At 34.6% G+C, this 12,702-nt stretch overlaps 1 protein-coding gene across 9 annotated transcripts in view; it reads left to right on the forward strand.

Moving 5' to 3' along the window:
- USP25 (ubiquitin specific peptidase 25) overlaps positions 1–12,702 on the forward strand; it is a 126,922-nt gene that overhangs the window by 78,862 nt on the left and 35,358 nt on the right. For all 9 annotated transcript variants that reach the window (XM_053667225.1, XM_053667220.1, XM_053667223.1 and 6 more), the window contains 6 exons: positions 1,171–1,332; positions 1,942–2,168; positions 5,142–5,212; positions 5,893–6,121; positions 7,513–7,713; positions 12,050–12,189. In XM_053667225.1, coding sequence (XP_053523200.1) covers positions 1,171–1,332; positions 1,942–2,168; positions 5,142–5,212; positions 5,893–6,121; positions 7,513–7,713; positions 12,050–12,189 — 1,030 coding nt within the window. The remainder of the gene's footprint in view (positions 1–1,170; positions 1,333–1,941; positions 2,169–5,141; positions 5,213–5,892; positions 6,122–7,512; positions 7,714–12,049; positions 12,190–12,702) is intronic.

The raw sequence follows: 12,702 nt of genomic DNA on the forward strand, positions 1-12,702 counted from the left end.
TATTATCTAAAATCTTTAAGTTTTTCTTGAGTAATATATGACTCTGGGAGTAGATAATCATTCTGAACAGATATATTTACTAATATAGTTTAATTGTGGGTTGTTACAAACATAAAGTAATTTATAGTTGGCCTTAGAAGATTATTTTAGTATTTAAAATTAAATATTGTCACTGATAACAGATTAATCATATGGTGCTGAAAATAGCTATAAAGACAAACTAATTTACAATTGAGGTTTACTCTTTCATGAGACTGCATTCAGCTCTTGAAATTTCTATTAAGACAAGGGGTGAGTTTTCCTTCTTGACACAGAAGATACAAAGTCAGAGGCCTAGAGGGCCTCATCAAGTTTTTATAAAGAAGGGAACCAAGTCAAATTTCAGTGGTGGGCAAGGAGCGCCTAGAGAGCAGCGATGGAGAGGGAGTGGCTGCCGTCCGGCGCACTGTCCACCCGTCTAGTGGGTGGCGTCTTATGAGTATCATCTCAAGATCATGCAGCATGTCAGATTGTTTCCAGAAGAAGCCAAAATCTAGACTGATGCTCCGTGTTATAGCTTACAAATCCACAGGCTGAAATAGGACTTGAGAGATGCCAGTTTGCAGCCTCTGATCTCATCTTTGTTCCCTTGTTTTACTGTTAATTTGAAAATTAATACCTAAAACATTTTTATAGAAAAATGGTGTATATTTCAAAAATTATTATTCTTGAAAGGTATGTGTAATTATGTTGAAAAATAATCAGAGGTAAAAAAAAAAAAGGAGGAAGATAATATTAGTCACCATGAAACCAGATGACAAATCTAAAAATAAAAATAGTCTCAGGGGATGAAACTGTCAGTTTTCATTTTTCTATTGGGTTACAAGTTACATTTTCCTATTGGGTTACAAGTTACATTTTCCTATTGGGTTACAAGTTAGAGCAGCCATTTAAAATTTGGTACAGTGTATACACATATTCAGTCTTAATCAGCTTTGATTCCTTTTCTTTGGAGACCATTTAATTTCTTTCTTAAATTTGTATTTAGTCTTACGGTCTTCATTTGATAATTAATTTCATTGTTGAGGAAGAGTCGTCGAAGTATGTGTGTCATGTTTTATAAAAATTATTGAAAAAAACAAAGTTGCTTCGTATATAAATTATAGCATTCATACATTTTATGGTTAACAGATATTTAAGCTATGGTTCAGGTCCCAAACGATTCCCATTGGTAGATGTCCTACAGTACGCGTTGGAATTTGCCTCAAGTAAACCTGTCTGCACTTCTCCCGTTGAAGATATTGATGCTAGTTCCCCACCTAGTGGTTCCATCCCATCACAGACGTTACCAAGGTAAAGTCTTTTTAGAACAAAACACAGCTGTGCGAGCTGTATCGCATAATGATGTCACTGATGCCTTTTGAAGAAGGTTTTATAAGCATGTTGTGATTGATTTTAATGAACCCTAAAAAGAGTTGATACACTTAGAACATTATATGTCTTCTGGCTGCTTTCTTATTTCATCATTTCAATAGACTTTCTGGTTATGCATTGAATTTTTCACATTTTTTCTATTCAGTTATACTTTAGGTTGTTTTAGTATGTTATCTGTTTCCACCTTTTATCCATAAAAATATTATTAAGTTAGAATTTTCTTCTGTAATGTAGGCTAGTAAGTGTTAACAAGGGAGGGTCTTGATAATTTTGGTACACATAAGATTTGTTGTTATTTTTTAAGTAAATATGATCAAGTGATTTTACTATAAAGCCACAGTTTCTTACATATAATAAAGTATCTTTGTATATTAAGGTTATCATTGGTATATTAGGTTAATCCACCTCTCTATTTTGAAGACCTTTTCTTTTTGAAATTATAGGCTAGTTTAATGCTGTGTATTAGGTGCAGTCTTTGTCCAGAGCTTCAGTTTGGAAAATTTAATATTTTATGCTTTAAAAATACAGCACAACAGAACAACAGGGAGCTCCGTCTTCAGAATTGCCAAGCACATCCCCTGCATCAGTAGGTGCCATGTCATCGAGACTGGTAATTCACAAACCATTCACTCAGTCCCGGATACCTCCAGACTTGCCCATGCATCCAGCACCGAGGCACATTACGGAAGAAGAACTTTCTGTGCTAGAAAGCTGTTTACATCGCTGGAGGACAGAAATAGAGAATGACACCAGAGGTAAGAAGGTTCTCGTAGCAGAGTCACTGTTGCCTCATGGATATGTATACAGATGCAGTTGAAAATGGAAATTGCAGTGTGGATTACATATGTAAATATCATAAAGTGTTTTCTTCTAGAAAGGGTTTTTTCCTAAAAGATACACTACTCTGGCTTCCCATTTTTACAATCTTGATATCAGGTTCAGAGAGACCAAAAGGTTCTCCCTGGATTACTTAGCTGATTAATGCCCTGACAGATGGTCTGATTGTCTAGTTTAGTGCTCCAAGTTTATATCAGACTGGTATTCACAGCTACTCCACTGGTGGAACATCATACAGCATCGTATCTTGTACATATAAATTATGTGCCTACCCTGATGTTTACACAGTGACATTCTAGTGATAAAAATGTTCTTTAGGCCTAAGAATCAGAAAAGTAAGTTTTAATTTTCAATCTGCTCTAATGAGATTTCCAACTATGAGCACAATGCCAGCCTGTGATGAGTTTTAACTGGCATGTAGCAAAGTAAGAAAAGGGACAGTGCCCTGTCGAGGAGGGGGCTGTGCACGTGTGTGCTGGTGTTAAGTTGCTGTCCCTCCTTTCTTGGAAGGAACTCTGCTTTATTCTGAAATGATCTCCTTCCTACTTCACTATTGTTCACATGTCCTTTTTAATGAAGTGATGTTAGTATTTTATGGTAGGTGTTTTTTTTTTTTTAATATTTTATTTATTTATCTTTAGAGGGGAAGGGAAGGAAAGAGGGAGAGAAACATCAATGTATGGTTGCCTTTCGTGGGTCCCCTGCTGGGAACTGGCCTGCAGGGAACCGGTCTGCAACCCAGGCATGTGCCCTGACTGGGAATTGAACCGCGATTGTTTGGTTCGCAGGCCTGCGCTCAATCCACTGAGCTACACCAGCCAGGGCTTTATGGTAGGTTTTATTGTAATTTTTTCTTACATATCAAAAATATAATACCCTCTTACTGCCCTCAAGTTTTATCCTAATACTAGGATTTTTTAAATTAAAGATTTAAATTTAAAAATAGCTACCGTTGGAACTATATTAAACTATCAATTATTAGATTTGTGTGCCCCACTTGGCGCTTTATAGACAATATGTAAATACAGAGCAGTCCTAATGTAATAGTGAGTAAATAGGATATAGTGATGACTGTAAAGATTTCTCTTAGTATTTTTCATATATAAGGAATTTTTATATTTAAATTTAGTAGCATATCAATTAAGCACCCAGGTTTCCCTGAACACTGTGCTACTAGGTTTGGCATAATTTTCTACTGGACTTGGCAGATTGTGTTTGTTTTATAAGATTACATTCAGAAGGGTGGAAGCTAGGAAGCTTTTGACCCCAAGGTAATAGCACTGAGGGAGGAAGGAAATGAACAGATTTGAAATAGGCTTTGGAGACTGTTGACAGTAGTAGACCATTGATGAGGGGTGAGTGGCAGAAATCAAGGATGATTTTCGTAGTCATTCATAATGGTGTGAATAACTAAATAGATAGAATGCAATTTGGAACAAGGCAGGCTGGTTGGTGAGCAGGTCTCCACCTCCAGGGAGGAAGCAGGAATATGATGAGCCCACTCTTGGCCATTTTAAATGTTTGAGGAGCTTGGGAGACATTCGTGATAAGATTTGGTCTTACAATAATATGAATCAGGTAAGATTTTCCTAGGACTCTTTGCACTTTTATATTAGTTGTTAGCATCATTTTTAAATGGTTGTGTAGTATTCTGACATATGAGCGTGGTGTAATTTAATATTTCTATTGATACTGCAAACAGTGTTGGCCTTCTGCATTCGTGTTTACACACTTTTATTAGTGTGATGTATTCTTAGAGGTGCCATTTCTGTTCCAAAGTGCATGTAATTTTAAATTTGACTCTTTTAAAATTGTTCCCCCCGAATATTGAACCAGTTTACATTTCTAACGATGTGAGAGAGCTTGTCTCTCAATCTCTTCCTTAGCCCTGGGCACTTTTTAATGTGGTAGCCTGTTGGGGGAAGAAATGGTATTTTGGTGTCTTACATTTCCTTAATTTTGAGTGCAGCTCTGTTCTGTAAATTTTTATGACATCTGCCCATTTTTATATGGAATCATTTGTCTTCCTCTTTCCCTTACTGTTTAACACAAACTGACATTAATGGGTATCAACTTGTTGCCTGAAATGTGTGCTGCAGATATTATTTTCCCTGTATTTCCTTTATGTTGGGTTTGCTTTGTTTTTATAATGTAGGTTTTCTTAAGTTTGGGGAGGGAGTCTTTTCCTTTGTGGTTCCTTGATTTTCTGTCAGGATTAGGAATGCCTTTTCCCACTCTAAAGTTACTAATGTTTTTTGGTAATCTTTTATGATTTGTTCCTGATTTTTTTCGACAGATTCATAGTATAAGTGTAGTTATGCCATTATACTATACTTAACCATTCTCCTATTGATAGATATTAAGTTTGTCTCCAGCGTTTTTAATTATATGGACAATGTAGCTGTGAACATCCCTGTCTCCCAATAAATTTGTAGGATAAATTACTACAGGACATATAAATAATGAGTAATGGGATTCTCAGAATTTATTTCATTGGTGATTATAGTGGATTTTTATTCAGTTATGTGTCTATATAGGATATCTGGTAGTTATTTTATTTTCTGTTTTATATAAATAGGTAAGGGGTTTTAGTTTTAATTTTCATTGAAACCTTTTTTATTGTATATGAATGAGGTTTAAGTTTTACTGGTTCTGTACACTTTCTAAAACAACCATATTGTTTTCTTAATTATGAACTTGGGCTATATCTTTTATTAAGGAGAACTATACATAGTTATTTTTATACAAACTCCAAATAATAGTGATTTATTGTTTTAGAAAATTTTTTTATTCTCCTAACTTAATGGTAGGAATACCTTTCATCTCTGCCTTATGAATCTCACTAGAAACATACTTGATGTTAATCAGTAAATGACATCTTCTGTCCTTAGATTTGCAGGAAAGCATATCCAGAATCCATCGAACAATTGAACTAATGTACTCTGACAAATCTATGATCCAAGTAAGTTAAACTGTGAGCTGGTAAGCTTTATAAAAACTATTTATGTATTTTTATTTATCTTTATCTTAACCAAATTTTTTTTAGATGTTTTGTGATAAAATAGCTGAACTTAAGCCATACTATTCCTCAATTGCATTATATTCTTATACTGTATTTATTGGTTAATCTTTTTATTATTTTATAATAAAATTTATCAGAATTTTCTTTAATATTTAAAATAAAATCTTGAGAACTATAAAATTATTTAAAGATATTAAGATTATGGGAGATAGTATAGGGCTCAATTACATTTTAAGTTCTGGTATACTGTAATAAGCCACTTTAAAACTCAGGCACAATTATGTTTATAACTGTGAACATTTAGACAAATTATGTGCTATATGTAAAAATATTCATAAGTTCTTTATTCAGAAGTAATAACTGAAATAGATCAACAAATAAATGTTCAATATTTTGAAAATCATCCTGTTTACACACCTGTCTGCTTTCCACGTCTTTAGCTTATCTTCTCCTTCTTTTATTATTTCATTTTTTATCAAACTTTTAAACTCAGCCCATTGTCTCTTGATGAGAAATTCATACTCCTGTCCTGTCTTCTGCTAACACGGCTTGTGGGTTTCATGGAACGTGGTACAGCAGACTGCTCGACTGCCGTTTCCCTCTTCTGTTTTCGCATTCAGGTTCCTTATCGCTTACATGCCGTTTTGGTCCATGAAGGCCAAGCGAATGCTGGGCACTACTGGGCATACATCTTTGATCACCGTGAAAATAGGTGGATGAAGTACAACGATATTGCTGTGACAAAATCATCATGGGAAGAGCTAGTGAGGGACTCCTTTGGTGGTTATAGAAATGCCAGCGCGTACTGTTTAATGTACATAAATGATAAGGCACAGTTCTTAATACAAGGTAAGAATATGAAATATATATAAATAAGTAGCCCTTGTGTGTGACTCCGGTCTCTGGTATAATTATTTAGGTATAATTCATCCAGTGGGTGATGGATATAATTAGAAAGTGCTTTTGGGTTATTGTGAGTAAACTGGAATCAAAAAATAATATGACCAGGACTGAAAATTGGAATATATTTTGCATTCAGAGTGAACTATTTATTAACTATTATAAAATGTAAACCTTGCAGGTTTCTCCTTTCTTAAAATCCCTTAATGACTATATCACACACTGATTCGTGTTCAGGTTCCTTACCTGACGTACAAGACCTCCATTTTCTGGCCTCTGATTATCTCTCCAGCCTCATTTGTGATCATTGTTCATTTAAAACTGACATTTAAACTTCTTGTTGCATTCTGCTCACACCAAATCACTTCATTCAAACATTTATGCATGTATGTTATGTTTTATTTTTATTTTTTGCCAGTAATGTTCTTATTTCTTGCTTCTTTTGCCTGACTCCTCATCTGTCAAGATTCAGTTTAAGTGTCATTTGCTCTGCCAAGTTTTCTTTATCTGCCCAAAAGCAACCATCCTTGTGTCCTTGTAGTGTGTGCCTCTGTCAGGTACCTGCTGTGTGTTGGAATTGTGTGCTAGCTGTTCTTTCCCACTTCACTTTTATCTGCTCAAAGCCAGGAACCATGTCATAATATGTCTTAATCTTTTTTAATTTTTGTATTCTAATATAGGTGTTCCATATAGAAAACACTTAATAAAGTTTTGTCAAAACTGATAAAATCAACTTTCCTTTTGTATTTAATCATTCAGCAAAACTAGCTAGGCAAACCACTTGTGACTGAAAACCAAAACTTATTTTGTGTGTATGGAGTTGAAGTTGAGTAACTCTCTGAAATGATATTCATGTGGTATTTTAAAATTAATCTTGCTATATTCATAGCAAGATTTAGCAATAGCAGAATTGCATATTGCTATATTTAACTGCCTCAGATGAAAAAGAATTTTAGTTCTAATTTGAGCTTAATAAGGTCATGAGTTATTTATTCTCATTTTATGATAGGTTTTACTTCATGAATAATCAGAAATCTGCTATTTTAAGAGAAAAAGTAGTACTATGTCAGTGTTTGGCAATTTTGGCTTTATATCTTGTTTTATTTTTTTACTATTCAGATTAAAAATGAAATCTGAGACCACTACCTATAATGGACTATGAAATATTTGTATCATAGTTTTTCTCTTTGTTTGAGTTTTCTTTTAATTTTTAAGTATATTGATTTGCTAAATGGTAATAATTCATACTTGAAATCCCATTTGAAATGCATTCTACTTTGAGCTTTGTATTTTCCATTTAATTCTTAATTTTATATTAGTTTTTTAAATATAATTTGCAGAGGAGTTTAATAAAGAAACTGGGCAGGCCCTTGTTGGAATAGAAACATTACCGCCAGATTTAAGAGATTTTGTTGAAGAAGACAACCAGCGATTTGAAAAAGAACTGGAGGAGTGGGATACACAACTTGCCCAGAAGGCTTTGCAGGAAAAACTCTTAGCATCTCAGAAACTGAGGGAGTCGGAGCCTTCTGTAACAACAGGTCAGTTCATTTTATTAAATTGTGTTTTATTGTCAATGACATTTATTATTAATATTTTATTAAAAATAAGATGCTTGTTGAGTAAAAAACAAACTTTATCTTAAAAGTATAAGGAGCTAGTAAAAATTATCTGAAACTCCATCACTCAGAGATACCCAGAGGTCATAATTTAGTTTACCCATTTGTGAGACACCACCACGCACATAGACAGTTGATCCTTCAACAACGTAGGGTGGGGTGCCAAGCGCCTCTGCAGTGACTGGAAATCCACATACACTCATACTTTTTTCATGTTAAAAGAGGTGATTCTGCAGACTCCCCCCTCTCTGTATCCTGTCTCTGTAATGGGCTTGATCCTTCTTGGCAGGAAGCATGAAAAACCTGTTGGAACCAAGATTAACATAAACCAGTTTACTAAAGCTGTCAATAAAATGAATTCTAGTGATTTTATATTTGAGCCAAGTAACACTACTCCATATATATTTTGAATATACTTAAATATATATACTTAATTGTTTCATAATTCTTAAAATGAAATTAGCCAAAACTAAATATTTTCCAAGTATAAATGTGTATACACCTATAAAACAAAAAATAAATACATAAAAATATAATACTTTAAAATATCATTTAAAAAGTATTAGCTGATGAAATCAATAAAATATTTAGTGTAAACACTATACAAAAATAAAGAAAATATGTTCTAGCAAAATTGAAAATAGAATGTATTCTGACTTTTTTTTAGATTAATTTCATCATCACTGAATTGTATGTTTTAGGACAACATTATTTCCTACTATAGAAAAAGTGCTATTTCTCTAGTAGTTGGGAAATGAGGAAAGATAAACACACTTTTTTCCACACTCATTTGTCTCTTTTTTTATAACTCTGAATGGATCTTTTTGAATGACCTTTATTTTTTTTAGCAAGGTCTGCGTGTTTAGATTTTAGTTGTTTATGAATTGTTTTAGGTATTTGATTAATTTCTTTTACAGACAGATTCCCATTCGGCATTATCTAGGTGGGGTTTAGCGTTGTCATTTGAACTTTAGAAGGCATTATTCTTTCAATGGGAGATTCACAATGCCATAGTATACTGTTGTGACCGATAGAGGTATGCACGGTTCTGTTCCAACTTGTAACTTATTGTATAAATTGAGTAATTGAGTCTTTGATATTAAGAGGCACCGATTTAGAATTTTTAAAAGACCAAGATAATGGTATTATAGCAGCAAAGACACTAACGTTTGATAGGTAAATGCAGCATAGAATATCTAACCAGCACCTCTTTCATCCAGTGAGCTCTCCCATCATGAGAAAAACTGCGCTTTCTTTCCAAGCATCAAGGGCCACTGTGTAGACCAGTTTTCACAGCAACGCAGTTTAATTACAATGACTTGGTCCACTTCGGTAGGAAATGACGTAGCTCAGCAGCTATCAAGAGGCTCCTGAGCTCAAATCACAGTGTAGAACTACATTGTCTTATTTCAATTTCAGGCAGTTCTTTCCCTTTGCGACTCCTTTCCTTGTCTTCTCTACCTACCCTTCCCAAGCCACTCCCCTGAAATTGTACAAGACATAGCTACTGTGCCATTCTTTCTTTCCTTAACTTTTCCGTATTCCCTTTGCCTGGGGCACTTCTCATTATTTGTGGGATAATGGACCTGCATAATTGGCATAAGTGGTAGTGGTACTTAAGGACTCAGATGAAGGTGAATCCTCCATTGGTTAAGCTGCAACTTTATTCTTGGTTCACCTATACTTTATGGAACAAAAAATATTGAATTCTGTGGTCTCTTCTTCATCTGGCATATTTCTCACAAGACTCTCTAAATTTACAGATTTAATACGTTTTATTTCTACCAAGTCAAGCTAATACATATTCCCACATAAGTGAGCAGATTCCCAGACAGAGCTCATCAACTAGCCCCACCATTTACATCTCTCATCTTCTGTTTTCTCTGAACAAAAGGCCATGTCTGTGTGCCCCCATCCTTTTTTCCTGATTAGTGTATTCTGCCATACATTTCATATGCTGTTTTGTAATTTAAAAAAATGGGTGGTAGGTATTTTCATTTCTTAAAAAAATGCAAATATTTCAGAGAGGAGCTAGAATAACTAAAAAAATTAAGAGACTAAAACGGTCAATTCACATATAACTGTTCCAGTTACCTTCCAGACCGGGATTTTAGAAAGCAGAGGCAGCACTGCCTTAATAGGAAACATTGTGTCCTCCGTGGAAAGGCTAGAAATACGCAGTTTGTTTGAATTAGTGGAAATGGAATATGCTAACTATGAATTTGGGACGTGAGATTATTGTTTATAAGATTGGTTTCTGTTACTATCTAATCTTACATCATATTAAGAAATTCATCCTGTGTTGCAGAGGAATTTAAGATATCACAGTTGAATAAGGAACTTATTACAATGTTTATTGGAACCACTTATCTACTATTTTTAGTAGACAAATTTTGTTTTAATGACCATGTCATCTTTTCCCTATTTCACTTCACAGTTTTTCAAGTAATTTGTTTAATTTTATATAATACTTTCAGAATATCAAAGAAAACCTGTATTTAAGGTCTCTCAGGTGTGAGAGATCATCACTATGATTATGAGTGACTAGTGAAGTTATTCAAGGAAATTTTGCTGATGAAATCCATCAGAGTGATTTTCTTCCCTCCCTACAAATGGTCTCAGTAAAAGTGTAACCTAAGAGCTATTAAAATCCAATTTCTTCTGAGTGATATTCCAATAAGAATATAACTTACATAGTATTGAGTAACTCAGTATTTTGTTCCTCTTCTGCTAACATGTGAAATCCATAGGCATCACCTCTCTAGTATCATTTATATTCTTATTGCAACAAAGTAATAAATAATGGAAAAGTATTATTTGATTTGTCTCATGCTATCTCCCTAACCAGCTCACTGCAAAGGAGAGCTTACCTGGACCTTTGTGTTTGGAGACAGGGCCAACAGTTCCTTGTTATAGATGTATGCATCAGAATTGCCTGGGCATTTTGTTCTGAGTATAAATAGCATAGCCCACCTAATACCACCTAAGACCTACTGGGATCAGAATCTCTGAAGGAAGGATCCAGAATATATATATATTTTTTATAACATCATCAGATGAGGCAAGGTGTACCGCTGATTAAGGCTATCAGCTGTATTTATAAAACAAAGAAATTAATCTGAAGGAGAGAATAGCTATGCCTGAATTATTATTTGACTTGGGTTACTCGTATTTTACTAAAAAAATATTTGAAGTCTTACAACAAGTATAGCATACTCAAATTTAATTAAAAAAGAATGTAAAATGGATAACATTGGTATGAAATGCGTACCATAAGATTTCATAAATTTGTCTAGTGGTGTCATGCAAAATTGGCCATGAGACTTGGCCATGAGACAAATAACTATCTAAAAGTTAAAAGTAAAGCAGATGTGCCAGGAAAATCCAACTTATTTCTAAGAGGAAGACCTTGTAGAAGGAGCAGTGTTCTTAGTATTCTCACATTCCTTTAAACAGGGACTGTGTGATGTTCCTATTTAAATCTTTAGAATCTAGCAAAATAAATGACATATGGTAGAGGCCCTTTGCCTGTTTTCTGAATTGAATTCGTTGCCTATGGAGATTTCAACAATGAGTTTCCTTGGGGTGATCCTCAGTGTATGGGAATGCAAACATTTTATAAGTATAGCCAAAATTATTATACATTGGAGAACCAGGATAAAAATGTGTGGTGCAGATATAGCTCTGTCCTGGGTAAATTTTAGGTTTAACTGGTTTTTAAGCCTCTACCCCAGCCCCCCTTGGGGATGTCAAGTTGTAATTGTTTTTCATCTGGCAACACTCAGCTACCAGGGGCAGATTCAGAAAAAAAGAGAAGGTTGGTTTCATTCAGGGTTAGGGATTTTTGTCAGGTAGGCATGGAAAAGGATGCTGTGGCCAGAAGAACTAGTGTGCTCTCTTTGGAAACCTAGTCCAGGATCATCATGCAAACCAAATTTGTGGGTTTTTTTTTTTCTTTTGGTAGAATGCTAGTGGTTTTCCAAAATGAGATTTTCATACTTATGGCATAAAAATTTACTATGAATTCTGTATTATAAACTATAATGGGTACTTTCTTCAGTAATTACTTGATTACTTTTGGATTATTTTTTTTTTGTAAAATCTGGAAGAAGTGCTCTGTGCTGAAGGATATATCACTTTCTGTAGAATAGTAAAATTGATTTATTGCCTAACTTTGAATGAGAAGTAAATACTAGAGTCATTGTAGTATAGATGCTCTGATTTTATTAGCTATACAATTGATTCTTTTCTCATGAAGGACAAGCGGGAGAACCAGAATATCTAGAGCAGCCATCAAGAAGTGACTTCTCAAAGCACTTAAAAGAAGAAACTATTCAAGTAATTACCAAGGCATCACATGATCATGAAGATAAAAGCCCTGAAACAGTTTTGCAGTCGGTAAGAACTCTTCTTTTAGCCTCTGATCATAGCCGTGTGCGTGACGCGTCCCCGCCTGTGGTGGAGACTGTGGAGGAGATGGACCAGGAATTGAGAGGTGGTGCCAAGGGATGGCTCTTCCATCCGCATGAACCGAGACTGGGTGTCACCCGATTCCCAGGCAGTTGTTTTCTCAGCTGTAATTTAAAAAATGATTCTTTAAAAAAAATGAGTTCTCTCTTCCTGTTAGAGGATTATGGAAAATTACAATCATAGACTAAATTGGTCATTTGGGAACTTAAAAGTCAGAACCAGAACATTAGCATTGCAAGTCGACCCTTGCACAGCTTTGGGGTTAGGGCCACCAGCACTCCGAGCAGTTCAAAATCCACATAGAACTTTTGTCTCCTCACAAGCCTTACTGGTAATACACACAGTCAATTAACAGACATTTTATATGCTGTATTCTTACAATAAAATACACTAGAGAAAAGAAAATGCTATTGAGAAAATAATAAGGAAGAGAAACTACAT

The sequence above is a fragment of the Artibeus jamaicensis genome, unplaced genomic scaffold, assembly GCF_021234435.1.
Source record: "Artibeus jamaicensis isolate MK-2021 breed Jamaican fruit bat unplaced genomic scaffold, CSHL_Jam_final contig_466, whole genome shotgun sequence".
In the NCBI taxonomy this organism is placed as follows: domain Eukaryota; kingdom Metazoa; phylum Chordata; class Mammalia; order Chiroptera; family Phyllostomidae; genus Artibeus; species Artibeus jamaicensis.